The sequence below is a fragment of the Balaenoptera acutorostrata genome, chromosome 12 (genome assembly GCF_949987535.1).
Source record: "Balaenoptera acutorostrata chromosome 12, mBalAcu1.1, whole genome shotgun sequence".
NCBI classification, from domain to species: Eukaryota; Metazoa; Chordata; class Mammalia; order Artiodactyla; family Balaenopteridae; genus Balaenoptera; species Balaenoptera acutorostrata.
Window position 1 is genome coordinate 64,411,134 of NC_080075.1, and position 23,841 is coordinate 64,434,974.

The 23,841-nt window shown below is 46.9% G+C and overlaps 1 protein-coding gene across 4 annotated transcripts in view; it reads right to left on the reverse strand.

Annotated features, from left to right (window-relative positions):
* The window catches only part of VIT (vitrin), a 132,027-nt gene that overhangs the window by 19,792 nt on the left and 88,394 nt on the right, over window positions 1-23,841 (reverse strand). For 3 of the 4 annotated variants that reach the window (XM_057558271.1, XM_007191413.2, XM_007191412.3), the window contains exons 7-9: window positions 19,120-19,164; window positions 17,552-17,614; window positions 12,948-13,095 (exon numbers count right to left, since the gene is read on the reverse strand). In XM_057558271.1, coding sequence (XP_057414254.1) covers window positions 12,948-13,095; window positions 17,552-17,614; window positions 19,120-19,164 — 256 coding nt within the window. The remainder of the gene's footprint in view (window positions 1-12,947; window positions 13,096-17,551; window positions 17,615-19,119; window positions 19,165-23,841) is intronic. The other variant, XM_007191414.3, reaches the window with a different exon arrangement.

Genomic DNA, 23,841 nt, shown 5'->3' on the forward strand with positions numbered 1-23,841 from the left:
TAGAGAAGATCGGGCTGTTTCAGACCTCCGAAGGTGTGGGTTCTAGTTCTGACTATGCTGTTTCCTAGCTGTGTGACCTTGAGAAGTCATCTAACTTCTCTGGGCCTCAGTTTCCTCATCTAGATAAAAATCAAGATCATGACGTTTATGTTGTTAAAGAGCAGGACTGTTGTCCAGTGGGATTTTGCAAATGTCAGGATGTCCCCAGGCCGCCCCAGACCCTCCTTTCCAGGAAGAGGGTCTCAGCTGATAGCCACCCCCGGGTTACCCCAGCACTGGAACTGCATCTTAACAGCCGTGTCAAGGAGAAGACATCCCTTCATCTTTCTCACTCTGTGGGTCTTGTGACTGGGTGAGAATATTCAAATCTTACCCGGAAGGTCAACATCTATTTTATTGATGCCTGAAAAAGGTTAGCTGGAGAGGAGTTGGAGTGAATTAAGTGGAGAAACAGAATGAGAACCCTTCTCTAGAGCAGAGTCTCCTTGGGTAACAGGCTTGGGAGCAGCTGAGCAGGGGGTGTGGAATACCTTTCGTGACCAGGTGGAAGGTGTGTCGGGAGGGACGAGGGCTCCGTGGGGTGGACGTGTGTGGTCACACTCAGGGTGAAGTGGGGATGCACAGTGAAATCACATCTCTCGAAGCACTGACACTCAGCCACTGGCAGCGCTTCGTGCAGGTGTGACCTCTAAGGTCACACGGAGCCCCAGACTCCAAAAGCGCCTGCACTTGCTTCAATGCTCTGACGCTGCTGTCTTGAAATTCTTAATACTTTTTGAAAATGTGGAACTGCAAATTACGTAGCTGGTCCTGGCTGCAGATTACTGAGTCTTCAAGGAGAGGGAGAAGGAGACCTTTAAAAGCAGTCTTTCCATAAACACCTGGAGTAGATCCAGGAAGAAGCAGGTTTCGGCAGTTTCAGGTGGGAATTCCCGGGCCCTACAGTGGATTCTCAGCCAGTCCTTTGGGGAACCTGGCAGTGCAGTCACCAGGAAGCCAGTTCCCCAGGACCCGAGAGGAGACATCCTCTGCCTCCCTCCCCTCCCCTGCTCCGACCCTATTATCCGACCCTCCTAGCTGTCACAAGGTGATCTATGTCGGAGGAGAGTTCGGAAAGAGGCTGGAAGGGTGCCCCTCTGTCTTCCATCTCATTCGTGAATATGAGGGACACAGGCTGGTTCTTAGGCAAAACCAAAGCAAACTGCCCAGAAGTCCGCTTCTCTAAGCGAGAGGTGATGTGAAACTGGGAGGACCAACTACCTTCAGCGAAGACAAGGAAAGTTTAAGACAAGCTCAACTAGGGTGGGTGTTGGGGAGAAATCCAACCAGATGAAAAGCCACCAGGTGAAAACAAAGTTCTACTTTAGCATTAAACACAAACAAACAACAACAATAAAGCAAAGTGCAGAACAGAGAAATGTGGACATTCTGGCTGAGCTCGACCTCACCATCAAGCCACATGCGAAGGCTGCGAACCGAACCGAGGCTGCTTTAACACACCCCACTGCTCAGGGCCCAGGGAGGGGGAATCACAGGGAAGGAACTCTAGTACTTTCACGGTTAGTCTTCTTTCCCTTGGGGCTCCAGGGCTTTCCGGTTTCTATTCTCACAGATCAATTTCAGTAACTGCTGTACTTGCCCCCCGGCCACCTAGGCTCAAAACCTGGACCCCATCTTTACTTGCTCAGTCATAGGACCCATGGGACCTGTCAGGCACATCTCCTAAGTTCCTCTATCTGGAGCACTTGCTTTTGTCCCCTCCTCTGTGTTTCTGTGCAACCCTCTGAGTTCAGGCCCCCTTACTTCTTGCTGGTTCTATTATGAGTCTCTATGGCAGTCTCTGCAATGCTGGATATATGCCTGTCTGCTAGAGAACCCTTCCTCATGTTCAGCTCTGACTGTAAAACTTGGCTCAAAATCATCCGAGACTCCTATTGTTAAACTTCATATTTTGGCTTTCAAAGCCCGTCCGTAACTTGATTCCAACCTAGCAGGCTCATACCGTTCTCTCTCTCACTCTCACCTATATTCTACTTAGAATGAGCTACTCACTATTTCCTGGTTTTCTAGCCCTGTGCCTTTGCTCATCGGTTCCCTCATCTGGGAAACCCCAATTGTGCCCACTCTCCAAGCTCCAGCTACCTGTCTCCCTGGGCCCCGACCCCAGCTGACAACCTCTGTACCTGCTTCCTCTAGCTCACGACACCTCGCACAGTATGTGGTACCTGCAGGCACTCCATTAACAGTATCAGAGAGACATACATTTCTTCTTTCCTCTTCTGTGCATCTCTACCTCTAAATGCTGGTGTTCCCGACAGTTCTATCTCCCTCATGCATCCCTTCTTAATTTATGCACAACCCTGGGGGATCTCATCAACTTCAGCCACCTGGGGTTAACCGACCATTCATATGCCAACAGCTGTTTCGTGCACACTGGTCGGTCCTCTCTCTTGAACCTCAGAATAAATAAAAAGGCTTCCATACATCTGGAATACTTCCATACATCTGTGGTCCCTGGGTGTGGTCCACAGGCTCCTTGGCTTTGATATTTCCAAAACTGAAGTCAATTATCTTCCATATCTGCTCCATCAAACCACCCACATTCCCTTCTGTAGTCCCTCTTCTGACTCATCAAGTCATCCCAGCAATATGCACTCCTGTCAGACCAACCTCTTAAATATTTCCTGTGTCTCTCTCATCCTTTCCATCCTCAAGTTTGGACTATGATCTTCTCTTTCCTGAACTACGGCTATAGCTTCCTATCTGGTCTTCCTGCACCACAGTGGCCTCTGCAGAGGATGTTTTATCCAACACGTGCTAAGTGCCTATCAGAGGTGGATTAACTTGGATGCTAATGATACTTCTTCCAAGGGGCCTAATTTTGTATTTGTAATTTTGTGTTATTTTTCTTAAGAGTCCCCAAGCTACATAAGCTTCAGACTCCCCAAAGTCTGGATCTACCCTTGGTAACCAAGGAATATGAACTTTTCAGGGACTGGAAAAAAAAAAAAGAATGAGTTAAAACAACAAAAGTATTATTAGCTATAAAATAGAAAATTGCGAAATTGATATTGACAGTAACAACTACGTAATTGTCTACCAAACATAATGTTATATATGCACCATTAACTGGAAAATTTTTAACTCTACTTACATTTGAAAATGGTTTTGAGGCTAGATTTTCTCACTTTGAAAGATTTCCTGAGTGTGTCTGACGATTGTGAAGAAATCATAGCTGGTCGTAAATTAAGCGTTGCTCATAGACAAATAATTTCAAAAGCAAAAATATAAAATTTTCTTTCAAAAGTGTTTACAGAAAAAGTATTTACATGTGGAAGCTAGTCACCTAGTCACATCCATAGTGTTCCCCTGCTCATGAGGCTGTCTGAATGTCGATCACTTTGTAGAGTGATGGATCACCTCTTTCCCATACTACATGTACTGTCAAGTCTTGTTATCTGCAATAGTTATGTTTTATAAAGTTGCTGCAAACATCAAATTAGCAAGTTCTGAGCCATTGCTCCTAGGGAAAATATGGGGTTATGTTCCTGTGGGCCTCTGGTCACATTTTCATCAATAGATCAGTGTATAAACTTGTTTTATGTATGTTTCTGTTTCAAGGTACCCAATTTAATATATAAGTTTCTTACAAATAATTATATGCAAATTTTCCATATAATGAAACACTAGCTGAGAAGGGTTTAACATTTTCTTGACCCTGGGTAGTGCTACTGTAAATTTTTTGGCTTTCAGTCTCACAGTGCTATCCACTGTGCTTAAAAAAAAAAAATCAGTCGGCATTTCATGAATTCCTAACTTCAGCCACTTTTCCTTCTTTTCCATAGCTTCATCATGCATTATAGATATTAGGTACTTTAGCACTTTCTGGAGCAGATCAAATCTGTTGATCACACACAGATCAAAAAATTTCCTCTCTTTTTTGCTGAATATACCAAGTCATCAATTCGTTATTATTGAACTCATGACCAACAGCACAATAAGTTGCCTGAAGGAATTTTATCTAACACCTGCAATTTCTCCATAAGCACATCACAGCCTTCTTGTGCTTAGAACACTAGATCGCACTCCAACACTACACTTGGGGCCATTAAAAATAGTGAAATCACCAATGAGTGGCAGAAAAATGAGGTGCTAAATAGACTGTGAAAAGGACACTTGTTTACAGTACGAGCTGAAACTAGAAGGCAGAGCATCGCCCTGTTGAACCTCAGCTGGGAATGTTGTGTATTTCATACCCTCTCTGTGCATGTCCACACAACAACTGTGAAAGTGCCATAAGTATTGACTTTGGAGATACAAGTACATTTGAGGGAGTAGGTGAATTTGCAGATATGGGATCTGTAAATCATGAAGATTGACTGTAACCTACTTGTGAACAGGTGCTATGTCCCAGTATTTCCTATCCCTGGTGCTTAGCATACAAGCGGTAATAGAGAATTATGGAAAGGAAGGAAGGAAGGAAGGGAGGGAAGGAGGAAGCTCAGATGTCCTCTCCTCTCTTAGATCATCCCGGGTAGAGCTGAATACTCCCCTCTGAGCTCCACACTCCACTCTATTCCCCTATTACATCATAGCGGTAGATGACTCTATCTTCAGAAGCAGACAGATGAGCTATTCATATACCCAATGAATAGATGCTTTTCATTTTATTTAATGTTATTTCTTTTAAAGATATCGCCTCCCTTACTAGCTGGTGAAGTCCCGAAGAACAGAATCTCTATCACAGTTATTTATTTTTAATGAATTGAAAGGTTGGATCAGAGGACCTCTGAAACTCTTTCCAGTTGCTAAAATTACAATTAGGAGTAAAGCTGCAGAGCTCATCCACCAAGGGACTTACAGGCAAATGTAATCAAACCACTTAGATGAATTTTACATTAGTATGCCCTGCAAATGGCATAGTGCTTAGACCGTGGTAAACACTCAATAAATCTTTGTTAAAATGTAATGTAATTAAATTATAGGAATGAATGGTAAGTCTTGAACCTGCAGACTGTGGCAGCTCTCAGTACCAGAGCACATGGGTGTATGTGTCCTTTTTTAGGATATATGGGCTGGTGGCCTTTTATTTAAAAGGCACCTGGCTAGGGGTAGGGATTTTTTAAATAAAAGAAGAACCTTTTTATTTAAAAAATCCCTACCCCTAGCCTGGTGCCTTTTTCTGAGATGAAGATTATTTTAAAAGTTCAAAGAGATGTGTGCCACTATATTTTAATGTAAGCAGCCTTTTAATTTGTAATTTTATTAGAAGATCTCATTAAAGGAAAACACATTTTTTTCCCTCAGTGATATCAAAGATTTCCTTTGAAAATAAGAGAAGAAAATAAAGATTTACAGCTCAAGGAGAAAATATCAAATTGTTCTATGTTTGGAAAAAGAGCTAAGGCTAATGAAGAGAAATGATAGGGAGCCAGCATTTGACTATGCGTAGAAAGGGATAATTCATGCAATAGGAAAGGACTATCCCGAAAGTGTGTGAGAAGAAAGAATGCCTGTTAGAGATGGGCACAGGTGATTCCTAGGAAGGCTGGGGCCTGGGGGCAGGGAACTGGACAGAGCATCTGTGTCTCCAGGCCTCCCTGATGACAAGTCTCACCTGAGGCACCCTGTTAAACTACACAGGTTACCAGGTCTCCTCCCAGCAGAAACTCAATTCAGTAGGTCTGGGCTGGGGGTAGGGATTTTTTAAAATAAGGGATCCAGATGAATCTCATCCTTGGGACAGTTTGGGAAGCCCTGGATTTTAGAGGACTTCTGAGGCCCTTTCAGTCCTAAGGTTCCCATTTGGTTGAAGTCCCAGAGTCTATTGGTTTACCCCATAATGCTTTGAGTCACATGGAGTGAGCCTCTCAAATGAATTTTTATGCCAGTAGAGACATATTAACTAACCATATTCCCTATAACAAGAACCTTTTGAAACTGTTTCCTACAACAAGATATCATCACCTTAAGGTTAAAATAAAATAACATGACTATCCTTAGCCTTTTAATTAATGCTAAAGTGTGATGATTTATGGACTTAGTCATTGAGATGAACCATGCCTGTGAACTCAGGAGGGTGTTCTAGGGTGACCCTGGTTGCCTAAGGACATGCTGCTGGCTGCAGGTCGGGTGGCAGACTTGTCCCTTGAGGGTATTACCCGCTCGGAGTGAAAATGATTCTGCCCTTCCCTACAAAGGACTGAGCATGGGGCCCAGGCCGACCTGCTGAGGGAATTAGCACAACTAGCCCCTTTTGAAAGGACACTGGCCGTTCTCACATTTCCTAGGATCAGAGGCATGGAGCAGAGTCTTATAATCAAATTTTGTTTTTAGAGGAGTAGGGTTTTTTCTTGGTAATTAGCAACAATAATTCCACCCCTCCACCAAAGAATAGAAAATGAATCTGCAAGCGTCTTCCTGCTGGAGGAAATGTGGATGAGTAATCTGCTGATCTAAGAATTACTCTGGAACCAGGGGGCTGTCTGGCTTGCTGTCTGTTACCACGTCGCTGGGCTAGGTAAGTCCAGCGACACGGAATGTCTTGGCAACAGACACAGTGTTTGGTGCTTCCCAAACTTAGCCGTTTGGCCCGGTCGCCTGGGGATTTTGTTAAAATGTAGATTCTTTTTTTTTTTTTTTAATTTATTTTTGGCTGCGTTGGGTCTTCCTTGCTGCGCATGGGCTTTCTCTAGTTGCGGCGAGCGGGGGCTACTCTTCATTGCGGTGCACGGGCTTCTCACTGCGGTGGCTTCTCTTGTTGTGGAGCACGGGCTCTAGGTGCGTGGGCTTCAGTAGTTGCAGCATGCGGGTTCAGCGGTTGTGGCTCGCAGGCTCTAGAGCTCAGGCTCAGTAGTTGTGGCGCATGGGCTTAATTGCTCCACAGCATGTGGGATCTTCCCAGACCAGGGATCGAACCCATGTCCCCTGCACTGGCAGGCAGATTCTTAACCACTGCGCCACAAGTGAAGTCCCTAAAATGTAGATTCTAACTCTGTAGTTTGGGTGCGAGGTCCGAGGTTCTGCCTTTCCAACAGCCTCCCAGGTGAGGCCGTGGATCACATTTTGAGTGGCAATGTCTTAGAGGATGCTGTAAGCATCAAGAAAATCAGCAGCGGGGCTGCCAGTGATAAGAGGAAGGGAGAAGAATAAATAAGAAGTCTGGAGCAGGCATAAGAAAGGCTGAGAGGAGGGAGGAGGATGGAGCTCCTATAGCCCTAGGGTGGCAACCTGGCAGGGAGACAGTTGGGGCCCGGGACACAGCGTTCACCAGCTGAGAGCACAGCCCCGTGGGAATATTTGTGCCTTCACATTCTGGTTGTGCAACAGAATCACCTGGGGAGTTTTAAAAATGAATGACGCTTGGGTCCCACACTCAGAAATTCTGATTTAATCGATCTGAGGTTGGGTCTGGGCATTGGGATTTTCAGGTGCTCCCCAAGTGGTTCTAATTTGCATGGGGGTGGCCACCTGCTTCTCTAGCAGAATGGTCCAGGGGGTCTAGGGAGAATGATCTCAGCATGGGTGGGGGGCACTGGGATAAGCCCCAGCGATGTGCGATGGGGGGGTCGAGGGGAACCGTTGAGTAGAAGTGGTGCAAGTCGAGGGCAGTGTCCTCATTTCCTTTGTCCCTCTGGGAGAACCACGTGGTGGGGAACAGGAAAAGCATAAGATTCTTGTGTGAGCTGTATTCCCAGCTCACTCAGCCTTGAGACGGTGTCCCCAAGGCCTGTGGCTCAAGGGTTCACCTGCCTTGAGAGAGGAGTGGCAGGGGGGTCTTTGCAAGTGCCATTAGGCCCTGGAGAGCCTTCTCAGGCAGTCAGGCGGCTGTTTCGGATCCTGTTAGTTCCTGTAAAGGCAGTGTAGACTGAGGGCATGAGGAGAGGACGGGGCAGGAGTTGGAGAGACCTGTGCTCGGCCAGGTGCTGCCCTCTCACCTGGAAAGCCGAGCTGTCCCTTGCCCTCTTGGGGAGTTGGTGATTCTCACCTTGGCTACAGATTGGAATTATAGATGAAAAGACCAGCTTCTGGGTATTTGCAGGATTCTGGTTTAATAGGGCTGGGATGGGGCCCAGGCATCAGCATCTCTAAAAGCTCCCCTGGTGATCACAATGTGAAGTCGGGGCTGGGCACTCCCTTCCTGCTCTGAAGTCCTGAGGTGCTGAGACTTGCAACTCCCGGCCCCCTCCAGCCGGGGCTCATGCCCCAGCCCCTCCCATCCCTTCCTTTGCTGCAGACTCAAGGAAATGTGACAGAATGGTCCTCCTTGCCAGGTGTATTAGTTGCCTATCTCAGTTGTAAACCTAGGGTCTTCAACAACACACTTATCAGTTTACAGCTCTGGAGGTCAGAAACCTGAATTGGGTCTCCCTGGCAGGGCTCTGCTCCTTTCTGAAGGCTCTCGAGAGAGTCATTGCCTTGCCTTTTTCAGCGTGCATTTCTTGGTCAGGGCCCCTTTCCTCCAGCTTCAAAGAAAGCTGTCGCATCTTTCTGACTAATCTTCCGTAGTCACATCTCCCTCCAACTGATAATAGCTGGGAGAGGTTCTCTGCTTTCAAGGACTCAGCTGATTAGACTGGGACACGGGGTAATCCAGGACGATCTCCCCATCTCAGGGTCCTTGACTTTAACCACCACAGAGCCCCTCCTGCTCTGTGAGGTAACACATCCAGGGGTTCCAGACGTGGGCAGCTTTGCGGCCATTATTCTGCCCATCACACCAGACCCGACACCTCGTTTCTTCTCCCTCCTCTGGTTGCCCCACACTCAGTGGCTCAGCTGATCCACGGGAGCCTCTGGGCACCCTTCCTGCTTTGGGGGCAGGAAGGGGGAGGCTCAGCTGAGGGTGCGCAGTCAGGGCTGAGCTGGGTGGGCTGTGAAGTAAAATAGTAAGGAGATGCAGCCCATCTCAGAGCCAAAACACGGGGCGCCTGTCAGAGAACCATGAGCAAAGAAAAACGGATTTCACTTTGAAATGAAGAGAAACCAATATTTTGCTTTATTCTACAGCTGTTTTCCAATGTTGGTATCCTGGGGTTGATTACAAAGTTCAAAAGAACCTGTGCAATTCTGTTCCATTTATACTGAAATCAGGGACAAAAACAAAATCCTACGGAAGGTCGAGGGGGCATTCAGCCCCTGTGGATCCAGGTGGCAGCTAAAATGTGAGCTGCTTGTCTTCCTTATTCTGTTTGCTAGACTTCACCTAACAGCGACTTGCTCTGGCCATTCTTTCATCTGGCCTCTTAATGTTCCTGTTGGTCATAAGCGCAATCACGAGCATGTTGGCTGTTTAACTGTAAATCAGAACATGTGTGCAAGATGGGGGCTTGAGCCTTGGCCTTGTCTTCAGCAGAGTCTCTGTCCTCAGTTTGGTGGAAAGCCTCCATTATCAGGAGCTTTCTTGGCAGAGGAGCAAAATCTTGAAGTCAATTTGGTTCGACATGTTAGGGATTAACCCAAGATTTAACATCTCTCCTCTCCCCAGTGGTCATGCATTTAGCTGTGTGTTCTTAGGGAAGTCACTCAACCTCTCTGCGTCTGTGTCATACGCTGCGTCTCTTGCTGGAGGTGCGTGATGACCGTGGAAGGAACGCTGTGGTTGCGGAAAGGTTAACGCGGGCCTGGGCTCCGAGCCTCTGCGGGTGCGGCGGGGGGGATGTTGGAGAGGGAGGATGCTGGCACTACGGGGGCTGAGGAGCTCCCCCTGGTCCGGACCAGAATTATGAGCCCAGCCAGTGCAAGGGGGAAGTTACAGAGGAGCAGAAACCACGAGCCTGGCAGGGGATGATGCTGGGCCACTGAGGAGAGAGCGGCGTGGACAAGCAGAGAGACAAAGAGATGCAGGGAAAGGAGGACAGAGGGAGGGGATGACCAAGACTTGCCAGTCCTGTGACATCACTCTCCCTTCACCTGCCTGCCTGGGTTGGTTTTCTGTTTCCTGTACCCAAAATATCTTTGTGTAGGATGCTTACGGATCAGGATACAGAACGAGCATTTTGTACATCAGGTCATTTTTAGCCTTCTCGTATTTTTATTTCTTATTTGCCTTCTGTTTCCTGTTAATAGTATGAGTCTTCTAAATTCCAAATTTAAAAGTCTAAGTTCTGCCTCAGCTCTAAGGAAAACCAAGGGAAGGAATCTTCTGGGGGGAGTCTCCCATGTGGACCCACGGCAGCAGTGACAGAGGGGAGAGGCCCGAGAGCAGGAGAAATTCTGAGCTCGAGAGTCCTCCAACCTTGGCCAGCTCCTTTCCAACCCCAGTCTCACCTTGAGTGCTCGTTCTTGCCAAGGTGGTCATTTCTTTTAGAGCCTTGTTTCCTCATTGTAACACGAGGAGGTGGAACCAGGAGCTTTCTAAGGCCCCACTGCTCTGTGATTCTGAGAGAGCAGGGCTGATTCCCTGTGGGTGTGAACTGGGCACTAGAATCCGGTGAGAACCCAAAGTACCTGTAGAGGAATCAGTTTCCCAGCCAGCCAAGCACTGGAAAGCCCTTTTCCAGAAACACTGGCCCCATGTCTGCATCGACCTCTGCCCCCATACACTTTCCTTCCCCACCCCCTGCCCTCTCTCGCACTAAGACCATTTGCTGAAGAAAGGACGGATGGGAGCCACCCAGGTGGCTGAAATAAAAGCAATTTCACCTGGGTGTGTGGATTTCCCCTTCAGCCTCATCACACCTTCCTAATGCCTCTCTCCAACTGATTTTGTTCCCCGCATTCCCCTGACGGATGTATAACCTCTGTGCAGCCATCATTTCATTGCTGATCATTCACCCACCTAATCAGAACCTGAGGCTGGAAGGGAGAGGAATGCTCACCCAGCATGTTCACCCAACATTCACTGATTGGATGTCTTCTGACTACAGAGCCAGTCACTGAATTACAGAACATCAGGGCTGGCAGAGCCCTAATAAATCATCTGGTCCGACCGGCCTGTACTTTAGAGATGGCAGCTCTTACATTGAGAGGTGAAGTGACTTGCTTAGGGTCACACAGCGGAGCTAAGGCTAGAATTCAAGACGTCCTGTCACCAGTTCATTGTGCTTTCCACTCCACCCCGTGGCCGAAGGAGGGTGAAGATGAGTGATTGGTTTGTATGAGCATAAAGTAAAGGAAAACAGACACATTTCCCTTAAGGGCTTTAAATTAATAAGGACCCTGGACGGAAAAAAAGATGAATAGGGAAGGCATTTTTAGAAAGTGACATTGGAAAGCATGGAGGTAAACTCTTCCCTGTAAATGGTGATGACATTAGGAACACGTGAGAGAAAATGTCTTTTTGAGAGGAAGGAGTCTTTACTGATTTTTTTCCTTCCCTGCTACATTTGTTCTTTAATCCATGTTCCCATCAGCACACAACACAATGCTCCTGCCATTTTTCTTTTCCTTGACATATTTATCACCTTATTTTCATATTCTCCTATAAACCTTGGTATACACAGCTTTTAAAGCAGCTATTTTTAATGCAAGATGACATACCAAGCTTTGAACCCCCCAATAAAACTGACCGGGAACATCTGGCACTAAAATGCTTACATTTCCTCCCCAGAGAAGCCTGCTATTCATCTGCTAACTTTAAAAAGTAACACAGGAATGAAAATAGGTTGACGTCTTGAAAACAAGAAAACAATGACCAAAACCACGTATTTTCCTATTTCAAGTTAAAATCCCCCAGAACATCTGACATTGAGAATTAACATGTGTAGCAATTGGTTATTTTCATATATTTGACTCTGACTATATACAAGTGCCACTTAGCTATTTTCCTTCACAGAAATAGAAGATAGTGCTAAATATGTTATTGGAATTTAATTCTAAAAATACAAACATTATAGGTTCTTATGAAAATAAAGCATTTTATTTCTTTGGACATCTCAAAACTAAATATTCTAATGTCTGTGACATAACAACCTCGGTTAAAATGCTGTTCTAGGATGTTCCCGGGAAACATTTGAAGGGACCGGAGACGGCCCCAGATGTTGTCAGGTGTGTGTTTTTTACTTTTCAGACTGTGGCTTCTGAGCAAGAGGTACCAAGGCCTAGGGTAGTGTCCAAGGCCGAGGCTAAGCTGCAGATCTGGGAGAAGGAGGGGCGGGTTGTGCCCGAGATCCTTTGAGGAAAGTGAGACAGTTATCCTGCCCTTAATGGCTCTTGATCAAAAGCCCACCTGTTATTTGAGATTTGTGCTTGTTTACGCCTTTGATTGCCTATTTATTTTCAGTTGATATCTGTATATCTGCTTTAGCGAGAAATCTATTACATCTGAAATAAGATTGACTTATTATCCCCAATGAGAGAAAAGTTGAGATTGGATGTTAGCATGCGCCCTCAATTTCTACCCTACATAGAATAGTAAAATGGACTGGGGACAGTCACCTGGGTGAGTGCTGGGGGCCATCCCTTCCCCCCCCCACACCCCAGTCCTCCCCACTGCCGGGTGAGCTTTCCCAGTACCTGTGTAGAGGCCTAAGGTTGTCCAGAGAAAGGAGAAAGTTCAACCTAGAGCACCATGTTTTCTGGGCATCCCACCTATAGGTGGAGCACAGGAGCCCCTCAAACAAATACTCTAATAGTCAGGGTTGAAAGGGGGCCAACCTTGATGAGGAAACTGACCGTGAGAGAGGTGAAGGCCTAGCCCAAGGCCACGCAGCTTGTTATTGGCTGAGCAAAAACTTGAACTCGGCTCTCTTAATTCCCCAACAAATATTCTCTCTACCAGTCAAGAGTGCAAATGTCATTTAGTTTCAAGTGTGGATTAACTTGTCCCTCCTTCTGGAAGCCTCAGATTTCTTCAGCGGCATCTGGATTGCTTCCGTTTCTTTCATTTACACTTGTATCAGGGAAGAGAATGAGTCTGCTATGCTCTAGGATGTGTCGGTATTTTTTTCTGGCACAAAATTAAGCGTGGGACATCCCTTGATTTCTGAATTCAGAGCAGCACTTACCCGTACTGAACAACACCCATCAGTGGACCTGCAGGGCCAATGTCAAGAGCTTGGGCAACGTCGGCCAGGAACTGCTTCTGGATTCGGAATCGACGTTTGCCAATGCTCGCACTCCCATCAATTAAAAATGACAAGTCCACTTTGCAGCCTAAGGAATGGAAAGGGACTCTGTTATTCTGCTTCTCTCTCATTGCATTCACTGCTCACTCCTCTCTTCCTCCACCAGAGCCCCCTGAGATGCCAACGAAAAGAAAGTTAAAAAAAAATAAGTAGCAAGATGCAAGGTATACTTATTTATTTATATCCGTAACTGATTTTCACCGGGTACCAAGGTCCTGGACACTGGGCTGGTACTTATTTCCATGACTGTTGTAGAATTCTCTGTATCAGCCACAGTTACAGACTACAGAAGCAGGGACCTCCCAGTCAAGTCTAAGAAGGCCCTCAGAATGGTCTCCTAGTTCAGACCATATAAGTGCAGACCCCCAGATGTGGACATTCACCCAGACTGAGTCCCTGGAGCTTATGGTCTTTTACTCTCATCCTAACTTTTTAGAATTGTGTGTTGGCTCTCTATAAAGGTGGGAAGAATCGGCAGGGCCAGTGCAGAGGGGAGGGCAGGAAGTGTAGATTGAGAAATGGATACTTATCTTATCCTTCACTTCCCTGGGTGGGGCAACCCTAGAAATTATCCACCTGTCTCGACAGATACCTGTTCTTATTTGTAGCTACCTTAGATTTTTGCCCCTTCTCTTAGTTGTAACAAAGACTAGGACAGCTCTGGTTAGGATCTCGGGACCTCTGCAAGTAGATGAAGGTTAGGATGAAAGTGGGGGGATGGTGGGGCTGCAAGCTGGTTCAAACTTTCAAACGCTGAAAGGAATTGATGGAAAGCCACGTAAGCAAGTAGAAGTCGGTGTCTTTTTTATTTATTTATGTATTTTTGGCTGCGTTGAGTCTTCGTTGCTGCGCGCGGGCTTTCTCTAGTTGCGGTGAGCGGGGGCTACTCTTCATTGCGGTGCGTGGGCTTCTTATTGCAGTGGCTTCTCTTGTTCTGGCACGGGCTCTAGGTGCACGGGCTTCAGTAGTTGTGGCACGTGGGCTCAGTAGTTGTGGCACGTGGGCTCAGTAGTTGTGGCTCGCGGGCTCTAGAGCACAAGCTTAGTAGCTGTGGCGCACGGGCTTAGTTGCTCCGCGGCATGTGGGATCTTCCCGGACCAGGGCTCGAACACGTGTCCCCTGCATTGGCAGGTGGATTCTTAACCACTGCGCCACCAGGGAAGTCCAAGTTGGTGTCTTCTTTGCTCTCGACTGAAATTATATTATCTCAGGATGATAAAACTGATTATTCAGTGCTGATCAGAAGTTTCTTATTGGGAGGTATATAGTCCCTTGATTAACAAAAAATGAGGAATGAGTTCTTTAACAACTGCAATTTGGGAGACAAAAATATTTCAAAGCAGAGTTCCGTGGGTGAAAAGGAAAGAGACAGTAAAATTAGAAATTTCTGGACTGGAGTGTCTAGGAGGACATGGGGGCCAGCTCTGCCCTGTGTGGGAAGGGTGCAGCTGTCCAGACCAGCCTGGATCTCTAAGCTGCCACACGATCGCCCATGAGGCTGCTCTCAACTTCTGTTCTCTGCATTGTGTTGCTTCCATGGGACTGGGGTCCTCCCATTCCCCAAAAGGAGAAGCTCCATGGCAAGGAGGGATATATATATATATTTAATGAAAGGAAGAAATGAACATGAGTTGATACAGTTTTAAGCAGAATTGATGAGAAATATTTAGTAAAGAGTGACACTACAGAATTGGCAGGTTAAGGGCAAAAGTTCTGAGAACATGCTTTATTCTGTTGCTGTGGTGCATGGCAATCAAAACCAGAGGAGAAGTAGGTGATGACAGGGGCCTCTCTGGGCCTGGCTGACTCCACTGCATCTGGAATCAGTGCCTCGGCTCACTAGGGACCTCGCAAGCTTTTAGACCCTGTGTGCCTGTATGGTCAGGGCCTGCGGACTCTTCCTGTTCAGCTGGCTTCCCCTGTCCTTTGCTGCCCCCAAACTGTCTATGCTCAAGCATGACCCTCTAGATAAAGATTGGAAGAAGTAAATAAAATCAAGAAGCGGAGTTTAGAGATGCCACTAAAGCCTGGGATAAAGCAAAAGAGAAGCAGAACTGCTCTATGGCTTGGCATGTTCCCCAAACAGGGCCAACCCTCTTTCCTAGGTCTGGGCTTGCGATGTGAATTGCCGCCAGCAGGTGGCAGTGGTGCTCTTTAGGGCTTGCCGCCCGCTGGCACCTATGCTGGAAATGTGGACGGACTCCCAGGCTCCACCCCAATCTATAGAATCAGATCTCAGTTTAGCAAGATCCCCAGGTGATTCCTATGCACGTTAAAGTTTGAGAAGCACTCCTGAAGAGAGGTTTTCCTTCAGATGTCAGCATAGTTCAACTTTTGGCTGCGTTGGGTTTTCGTTGCTGCGCGTGGGCTTTCTCTAGTTGTGGTGAGCGGGGGCTACTCTTCGTTGTGGTGCGTGGGCTTCTCATTGCGGTGGCTTCTCTTGTTGCGCAGCACAGGCTTTAGGCATGCGGGCTTCAGTAGTTGTGGCACATGGGCTCGGTAGCTGTGGTGCATGGGCTTAGTTGCTCCGTGGCATGTGAGATCTTTCCAGACCAGGGCTCGAACCCGTGTCCCCTGCATTGGCAGGAGGATTCTTAACCATTGTGCCACCAGGGAAGTCCCTCTCCTTATTTCTTACATCTTGAGCTGTGCTCAAGATTGATGTGTTGATTTCATAGGTTTTAAGGAGGTGAGGTGTTTCTCTGTTTCCTTTGCTCTCTTCACTCATTAGCCTGATGGCTGATATGAGGATCATCTTTGCTCCTCCTTCCCAAGAATGTTTTAATGACAATGGCTCCCGCTCAGGGCGTGTGCTCACTGAGACCCTAGTGGCTTCCTCATACAGAGATGAAAACATGCTGATGTGAAGATGACAACATCAATACGAAAGGACAGAACTGGGTTATGAAATGTCCAGCATGAGCAATTTATTACGGTCACTGAGGTTGCAGCAGGAGGAAGAAAAGGTAAGATAGAGTGTCTACAGTAATCAATCTACCAATTTTCTTAATTGCTTTGGTTTTCTTCAACGTGATACAATTTTATAGATTAACGCTTTTTGTTGGCCAGTATATTAGGCCAGTGTTTCTTAACCCTGGATAAGTATCAGAGTTGCTTATGCAGCTTCAATAAATAAAGATGCTTGGGAATCACTCCAGGCGGTGCTTTTCAAGGGCTAGCATGCAAAGGAATTGCTTGATTCAGTAGATCTGGGGGAGAGTCTGAGATTCTGCAGTTCTAACAAGTTCCCAGGTGACGTCAATTCTGCTGGTCCTCAGACCACACTTTGAGTAGCAAGAGCTAGGGAGAGACTGATTCAGTAGGTATGAGGCAGGAATTGGTATCTTTCATTTTTAAAAATGTCTTTAGGTGGGACTTCCCTGGTGGTCCAGTGGTTAAGACTTCGCTTTCCAATGCCAGGGGTTGCGGGTTTGATCCCTGGTTGGGGAGCTAAGATCCCACATGCCTTGCGGCCAAAAGACCAAAACATAAAACAGTAGCAGTATTGCAACAAATTCAATCAAGACTTTAAAAATGGTCCATGCCAAAAAAAAAACCCAAAAAAAAACGTTAGTCTTCAGGTGATTCTCACCCAGAGGTGAGTTGAGACTCACAGCCCATTGGTGGCGGACTTGTCGCAACTTTCTGGGAGAATTTGCAGGTGCTCTCCTTGGCTTGCAACACACAGCTCCCTCCTGGTTTTCCTCTTTTTCTCTGGTCCCTTCTTTCTGGTATCCTCAGGTGGCTTCTCTTCCACCGAGTTAGTCTTAAAGGTCTTCAGGTTTAAGTTGTCTGTTTCTTCTTACTCTATCCTGTCTCCCTAGGTCACATTTTCTGTTCTGACAGCTTTGGCTTTGAGCTATGATGAGCTATGGCTCATCATCTTCCAACTCTAAATTTCTGGCTGGGCTGTGCTTTCAGAATGTCAGATCTGGGTAGTTAACTCTCTGCTAGACCAAACGTCTTACAGAAGATGATAGATGTAAACACTCTCCTGCCCCAATGTGCTCGGTCCCCAGTGGTCCTCATGGCAGCACCATTTGCCCTAGTTGTCCAAATCATCTTTAATGGCTCCCTCTCTCACACTTCTACCTCTAACCCTCTGGATTCTTCCTTCTCTGTCTCTTGAATTTGCCCATTTCTCTCCATTTATGCTTCCCTCTCTGAGCTCTGTGTACAATCATCTCCACTGGACCACTGTCCTCGCTGGCAAGCGAGTCTCCTCCTTTCATCCGCCTTGTCGCCCCACTCCACCCCACCCTGTTGCCATAGCGATGTTTTAAACATCTGATCCTCTTGCACATAGATAGTGTAAATCCTTCCAAAGCTTCCCTTTCCCCTTAGAACAAAGTGACAGAAGAGAGGAGATAAATAGATCCAGGGTAGGAGAGAGGCGGATTAGGGTGGGAGTGAGTGCGGAGAGGGGAGAGAGAGCAGATCAGATGTCAAAGCCACTATGGGTTTCTAGTTGTCAATTAACTTACTTGGATCTCCCTGGGATACTGGCTCCAAAGACTGTGTGCTTAATTCTTTTTTTGGAACAAATCCTGGAAAGAGCAGTAAAACTTTTGGTGACTTACAAGAACAGGAAGCATCTGGCCTCACCCCAGGGATGGGGACAAAATGGATATTCACACTCAGCTCAGGGGGCTTGGCTTACTAAGTGTGCTCTTCTCCATAACACCCCCATCTTAAGAGAGAAGAATGAATGAATACTTACCGACAGCCTACTAGAGACACAGTACTCCCCTGGGTGCTTACAGGCATTTGAAGTCAGGAGACTTGAGATTTGTCCCCTACTGCCCGTTAGGAGACAGCCATAGTCTCTTTATCTGAAAGCATTAAGCACTTTGCCGGTGTAAATTATCCCTCTGTAAAATTCTGAAAATCTTGAGGTCAGGGCACGTGTCTCACTCATCACGTGAACCTTTCGTGTGGTCCTCAGTCAACATTCAGTGACTGAGTTGATGAACAAAGATGAGTGAGACTGAGGACAGTCTAATGGGGGTTGGGTGTAGACTGGAGGGGAAGAGATGAGATACAAGCAACTCAAACAGATAAGAGAGTCTATAATGCTTCCCTTCCCCTCCAGCAGTCTGAGACCAGAGTACAGATGCAAAAGGGTTTAGGGCTTTGAGAGGGGGTGTATGTGAGTTGAATTTCAGCCTCAAGGGTCTTCTTCAGAGCTGTTTACCTGGGAGCCAAGTTCACAAATATATCATATAAGGAAATAAAGACAATAAATACGAGTCTTTTTAGGCTTGGTAAGGCCAATGAGTTTCTTGGGCAGAGTGAAACCTGCAGCACCAACCAGAAGTGAGTCTCCCCGTTTCTGGGATGCTGGGTAGCGCCACTGAGAGTCTCCCCCAGTGGAGGGAGGTGCTAAGGGCTCTGCTCGCTCCTGGCTGTGGTGAGCTTTCTCCTGGCTTGTTAGTTTTTCCAATTTGCAAAGCACATGATTTCATCTTCCCATTAAAGGTCAGCTTGCTCATCCCACTTCCTCACATCATTTAAAAAATTCACGAATGACATTTCTCAGCCAGGAGCTCCGGGAGGGGAAGAAATACATGTCCAGAGGCCCGAGTCCTCTCCTCCATCTCCCCCTCACCCACCCACCAGCAAAATCTGCCTTTGAACCAAGAGTCAGAAGGCCGCATTTGCTGTTGGAGTTTCAAACACTTAACGCAGTAAACAGGGAACAACATTCATTCATGTGAAGGGAAAACCTGAATCCCATTTGCAAAGAAGGAAGAAACAGAAGGAAGTCAAAGTGTGCTCCCAGACGGAGTGAGGGTCTAACCCATTTTGGGGGCCTGGAACTCACTCCCTTCTGCTTTTTTGTCTTCACATTTCCTTCCCCCTTAGTGATCCAGTCTTGTCCCTTACCCAGTCCTCCCTGTAGGAGTTTCAGTGGGCCCTTCGCATGGTCACCAGATCCTAATGTCGGAGGTGACACTGTTGGAAAGCCTTCTCTAGCTGAGCTTAGTCTCTGTGCTACCTGCTGTACGAATCTTGATCTAGTCACGGCCAGGAGGATGGGCTGTATAATTACCTGCATCTAGAAGCACCGATCCAGGTTTCCACAATTCAGGTTCCCCTGATTTTCAAAATTAAAAAGAAACAAACTCATTACTTAGATGAAACCAGCAGACGCTCTCAAGTGAACTGCCAGGATGATAATGTTTTCTAACTGTGGCAGAAAGTTCAGTAAAAAAGCATGAGACCAGACTTCGGGATGAAGCAACCTGAAATCTGTGGGATTTTCTCATTTAAAGCTCTTAAAGCCAAAGACGAAAACATCTTTACTCTTTTCTTCCTTTCCCTGTGCACCAAGAGTCACGGAATAACAGGAATCCTGGAATTCAAGGGGACTTAAAAGCTCATTCAATTTGAACCAACCTCCTAACCTGCTTCAATAACATCTCTACCTAAGCGAGTGGCTGGCTGGTGCTTGGATACCTCCAGAGACAGGGAACTCATTACATTTGCAACCAAAGTAGTGCATTTCTTCTTGGACTATTGAGACTTTGAGAAAACTTTTCATTGTATCAATATGAAATCTTTATCCACCCATCCATCCTTCCATCCACCCATCCACCCGTCACACTCAATAAGCACCCAAAATATGCCCAGCATCATTCTGGGTACATTTGCCTTACCCATCTGTTTGTGTTTCTTTCCTTAGAACCACACAGAACAAATCTGGCCCCTTCAGGGAGCAGGCAGTCCACTCATTTCCCGAGGCTCTGCTTCTCATGGTGTGCCTCAAGCAGAATAGAGCAAAGTGGCACCTGGCATCCCATCTGTTTAATGCCCTTCACCACAAACCAGTGCTGATGAAGTGGCAGCGGTGGTCGGAAAGGGGAGATTCTTACCCAATAGTCCCTGATCTCTTTTGGAGAATTATGGCTGGGAGGGGCTCAGAGGCAGCACAAACATATTAGGAAGCCTCGTAAGGACACCCTAATGGCTGTTTCTCTCCCTCTCTCATTCCCTCCCCTCTCCCCTTGCCTTTAGCTCTCAAGGCTGAGAGCATAACCAACTGTTTCATTTCTTAAAGGCCATCAGCTTTCCAGCACACTGCAATTATTAACACACTCAAATGAAGTGGTATTTTCTTTTGCATGATTAAAAGATGCCAGGCTATTTTGAAAGATAGTCTGTGTTCTTGCAGGTTCTGGGTTAATGGTGAGAACTGAGTTTAATTTGGCTCAGCCATTAACCAGGTGTAGGACCTTGAGCAAGTCACATGCCCTCGATGAACCTCAATTCCTTTTTGAGTAACATTAGCAGTTTGGGTGGGATGATCTCCAAGTTCAAAATATTTATGATGTATATGTTTAAACATTCAGCTTCTTTAGCCTCATTACTCTATCGCCACCTACTGGTAAAAATATGCGCTTTGCCCTTTTCCTTAAAAAAAGGTGCTGGTGACGGCTCAGTTTTTGCCCAAGGCTTTCAGCACCCTTGGGTGTGAGGAAGGATTAGAATGCTGGAGGCTCTATTACTTTGGCAGGAGATAAACCGTTCTCTGACATGAAGGATTTTCAAGCCTCTTACTCCTGTCCTGGAGGCCTGTCCTTCTGTCCATGCCACTTTCATTTGTTTGGGACAAGTTTGAACCAAATTGCTTTCATCCAAAAGCCAAAGGCTGAAAAAACATTTGGACAGCTCAGACTTGGTGTTCTGGGATTTGGTAGTAATGAGAAGTAGATTTGTGAGAACATTTGTGCTCTGGTGTTGAGGTCTGAGGGCGTGGTGTGGGGAGAACAGAAGTCAGAAGACCCATCCTGAGTCTACCAAAACACTAGCTGGGGATCTGGGGGGCTCGCCTACCTTCTCTGATCTCCAGTTTTCTCCTGCGTAAAGCCGAGCTCATAGGGACTTCTCCTGCCCTGCCTCACATGAAGGTAAATGTATATAAAATCACTCTGAAAAGTGTAAAAGGTGCTCGTAAAAAAACAGCTAATTATTTTTGTGATAATCCTGGCTCGGTTACCTTATAGATACAGTCAGTGTCTAAGAGAGGTATTGATTTTGAACATGCACTGACCAAGCTCCTTCTGAGCATTAAGTCACAATAACCCTGTGGGTCAGATACAGCTATGATCCCACTTTACAGGTGAGGAAACCGACGCACAGGGAGCGGCAGAACAGAACATTAAGCCCAGGCAGGCTCCACCTGCCTGTAATCACCACCTGTTTATCACACGGGAGGCGTCATGGTCGCTTCAGCATCTCAGGGTACTGGGTGAGGCCACGGAAAAGCTACGCCTGGAACTACACCTGTAATGCACACGAAGCGTGAGGGCCCAGAACATTCCTGTTTTAAGATCCGTGACGACCTTTGCACTGGTTACAGCTCCTTCTGTTCCCTGCACATCTGGAAGTCACCAGCCCGGGACCCAAGCGGGAGCCCCGTAAGGGAGGCCCTTAGGGCTCTCAAATTTTATGGGGCAGAAGCACAGGTGACCCTTTAGCCCCCCGGCTTCTCCCCGGTGACTCCGGGTGCAGTTTTTAGGAGGAGGTGGTCGTCTGAGAGGCAGCAGCCTCTGGAGGCAGGGGATTCTGCACATCCCCCTTCCGGGGCCTGGCTTCATGCCCCGAGGGCTGCACATTTCCCTTGGAGAACTTTCTCTGGCTGCAGTGAGATGGGGGCACTCGGAGAGCAGCTGCAGCTGTGCCAGAGGAGCCTCGTGCCTGCAGCCCGACACACAAGGGCTGTCAGAGAAGGCTGAGGACAGTCAGAGGTCCCGGGCAGGGGCCGTCACGCTGGCGATGCGTCAGCAGTCCCGGGTTTACAGGTGGATTCCCTCCAAAGCTCCGTGTGGAATATTTGTTTGGCAGCCTCTTCTCGTGGAAACAACATCAACTCCACTGTTAGGTTTCCAGGCCAGTGAAGCTTATCTGATCAAACAGAGCTCATGGTACCGTGAAGCCAGGCAGCAACAGGATGGTTCCAAGGAAAAGTCCCCGAGTTGTTTAGCTTCAGTCACTCCAGTCCCGTCTCAGAGGGTCCCGGTAGGAGGGGCAGGGGTGTGCCTATGGGGGCTGGAGGAGGCCCCAGAATTCTAGAATCTGAAAATATCTGAGTCATCTTTGTAGTTCTAACAGCACAGTGTCTGACATATAGTACGCTCAGTAAATTTTTTTAAAATTAAAGAACAGTTCCCCTGCAGTGGAAGTGGTGGCTTAAATTGGGGACGTGTCAAGTTACACCTGTGGGCAGAAAGCATAGTGGGAGGAGGAAGCAGGAATCACTCGGGGTCATAAGTTCGGTGTCCCGTGGAGGAGAGGATGAAATATTGAGGCCGATGACAACATCATTAGGTCCCTACATAGCTGCCTGGGTCTGTTAATGGTTTGCCCTAAACACAGATGGGGTATTTAATGGGGCTCATGAGATTCCGTCCCATGTGATGTAATTTTATCAGTGACTGGAAAGGAGACAGGTGGCGTGTTAATCAATTTGGTGGATGACAGAGAAGTTGGAAGGATTGTTAATATATTCAATGACAGAATTAAGATTCAGGAAGACTAAAGGATTGGGGTGACCTGCTTTTGTAGAAATACCTGAGAAAAAACCCTGGGAACTTGAGTGATTGCCAGTTCAGTAGGAGATGAACGGATGATGAGAGAGAACCTCCCCCCCACAAGGAACTTGGGATGTTTTCATGGAACCGGCGTGTTTAGGGCGAGAGGCAATTCCCGGGCACAGCCCTTGAGGCGTCGTGTCCTGCTCTGAGTGCCCTGCTCTCACTCACTGACGGACTGTGGTTTAGCTCGAGGGTGTGATGCCGAGTTACGTAAGGACCTGCTGGAGGGATGAGAGGAATTTATCCCAGAAAAGATGAGACATAACGGAGGACGTGAAGACTACTTTCATATATTTGAAAGGCTCGCTAATTTATGCTCTTAAAAATATTGGGGGCTTCCCTGGTGGCGCAGTGGTTGAGAGTCTGCCTGCTAATGCAGGGGACGCGGGTTCGAGCCCTGGTCTGGGAGGATCCCACATGCCGCGGAGCGGCTGGGCCCGTGAGCCACAGTTGCTGAGCCTGCGTGTCTGGAGCCTGCGCTCCGCAACGGGAGGGGCCGCGATGGTGAGAGGCCCGCGCACCGTGATGAAGGGTGGCCCCCGCTTGCCACAACTAGAGAAAGCCCTAGCACAGAAACGAAGACCCAACAAGGCAATCAATCAATCAATCAATTAATCAATAAAAAAATAAATCTTTAAAAAAAAAAATACTAGGTTTAAAAAAAAAAAAAATATTGAAGACCCCCAAAGAGCCTCTGTTTGTATTGGCTACGTCTACTGATTTTTCTCATGTTAGAAATTAAAACTGTGCATCCTCTCATCTGAAACAGAGTATTAACTATCCATCTATTTCACTATTTATTCACTTCAAAATAACAATAGACCTATCTGTTCTATTCTAATATTTTTTATGAAAAATAACTGTTTTCTGAAACAAAAGCATTCAATGAGAAGAGTGGCGCATTTCTTCAGTGTCTGACGTAACAGAAGGCAGCTAGAATCTGATGTCAGTTCCTTCAGTCAATCTTTGGTGAAATCTCGTTTTTGTTGAAGGGTATGAAGAAAATCTGGCCTCACCCAGTTATGTACGCAGAGAAGTGAGGGCCTCACAGAAGGCCTGAAAGCAGGTCCCCAGACCACACTTTGAGAAGTACTAGTTTAGAAACATTAGGAGCAGCGGGCTTAAGTTCTAGATAGCATGTCTAACAATGGGACTGGGAAGTTATCCTACACAGGGCA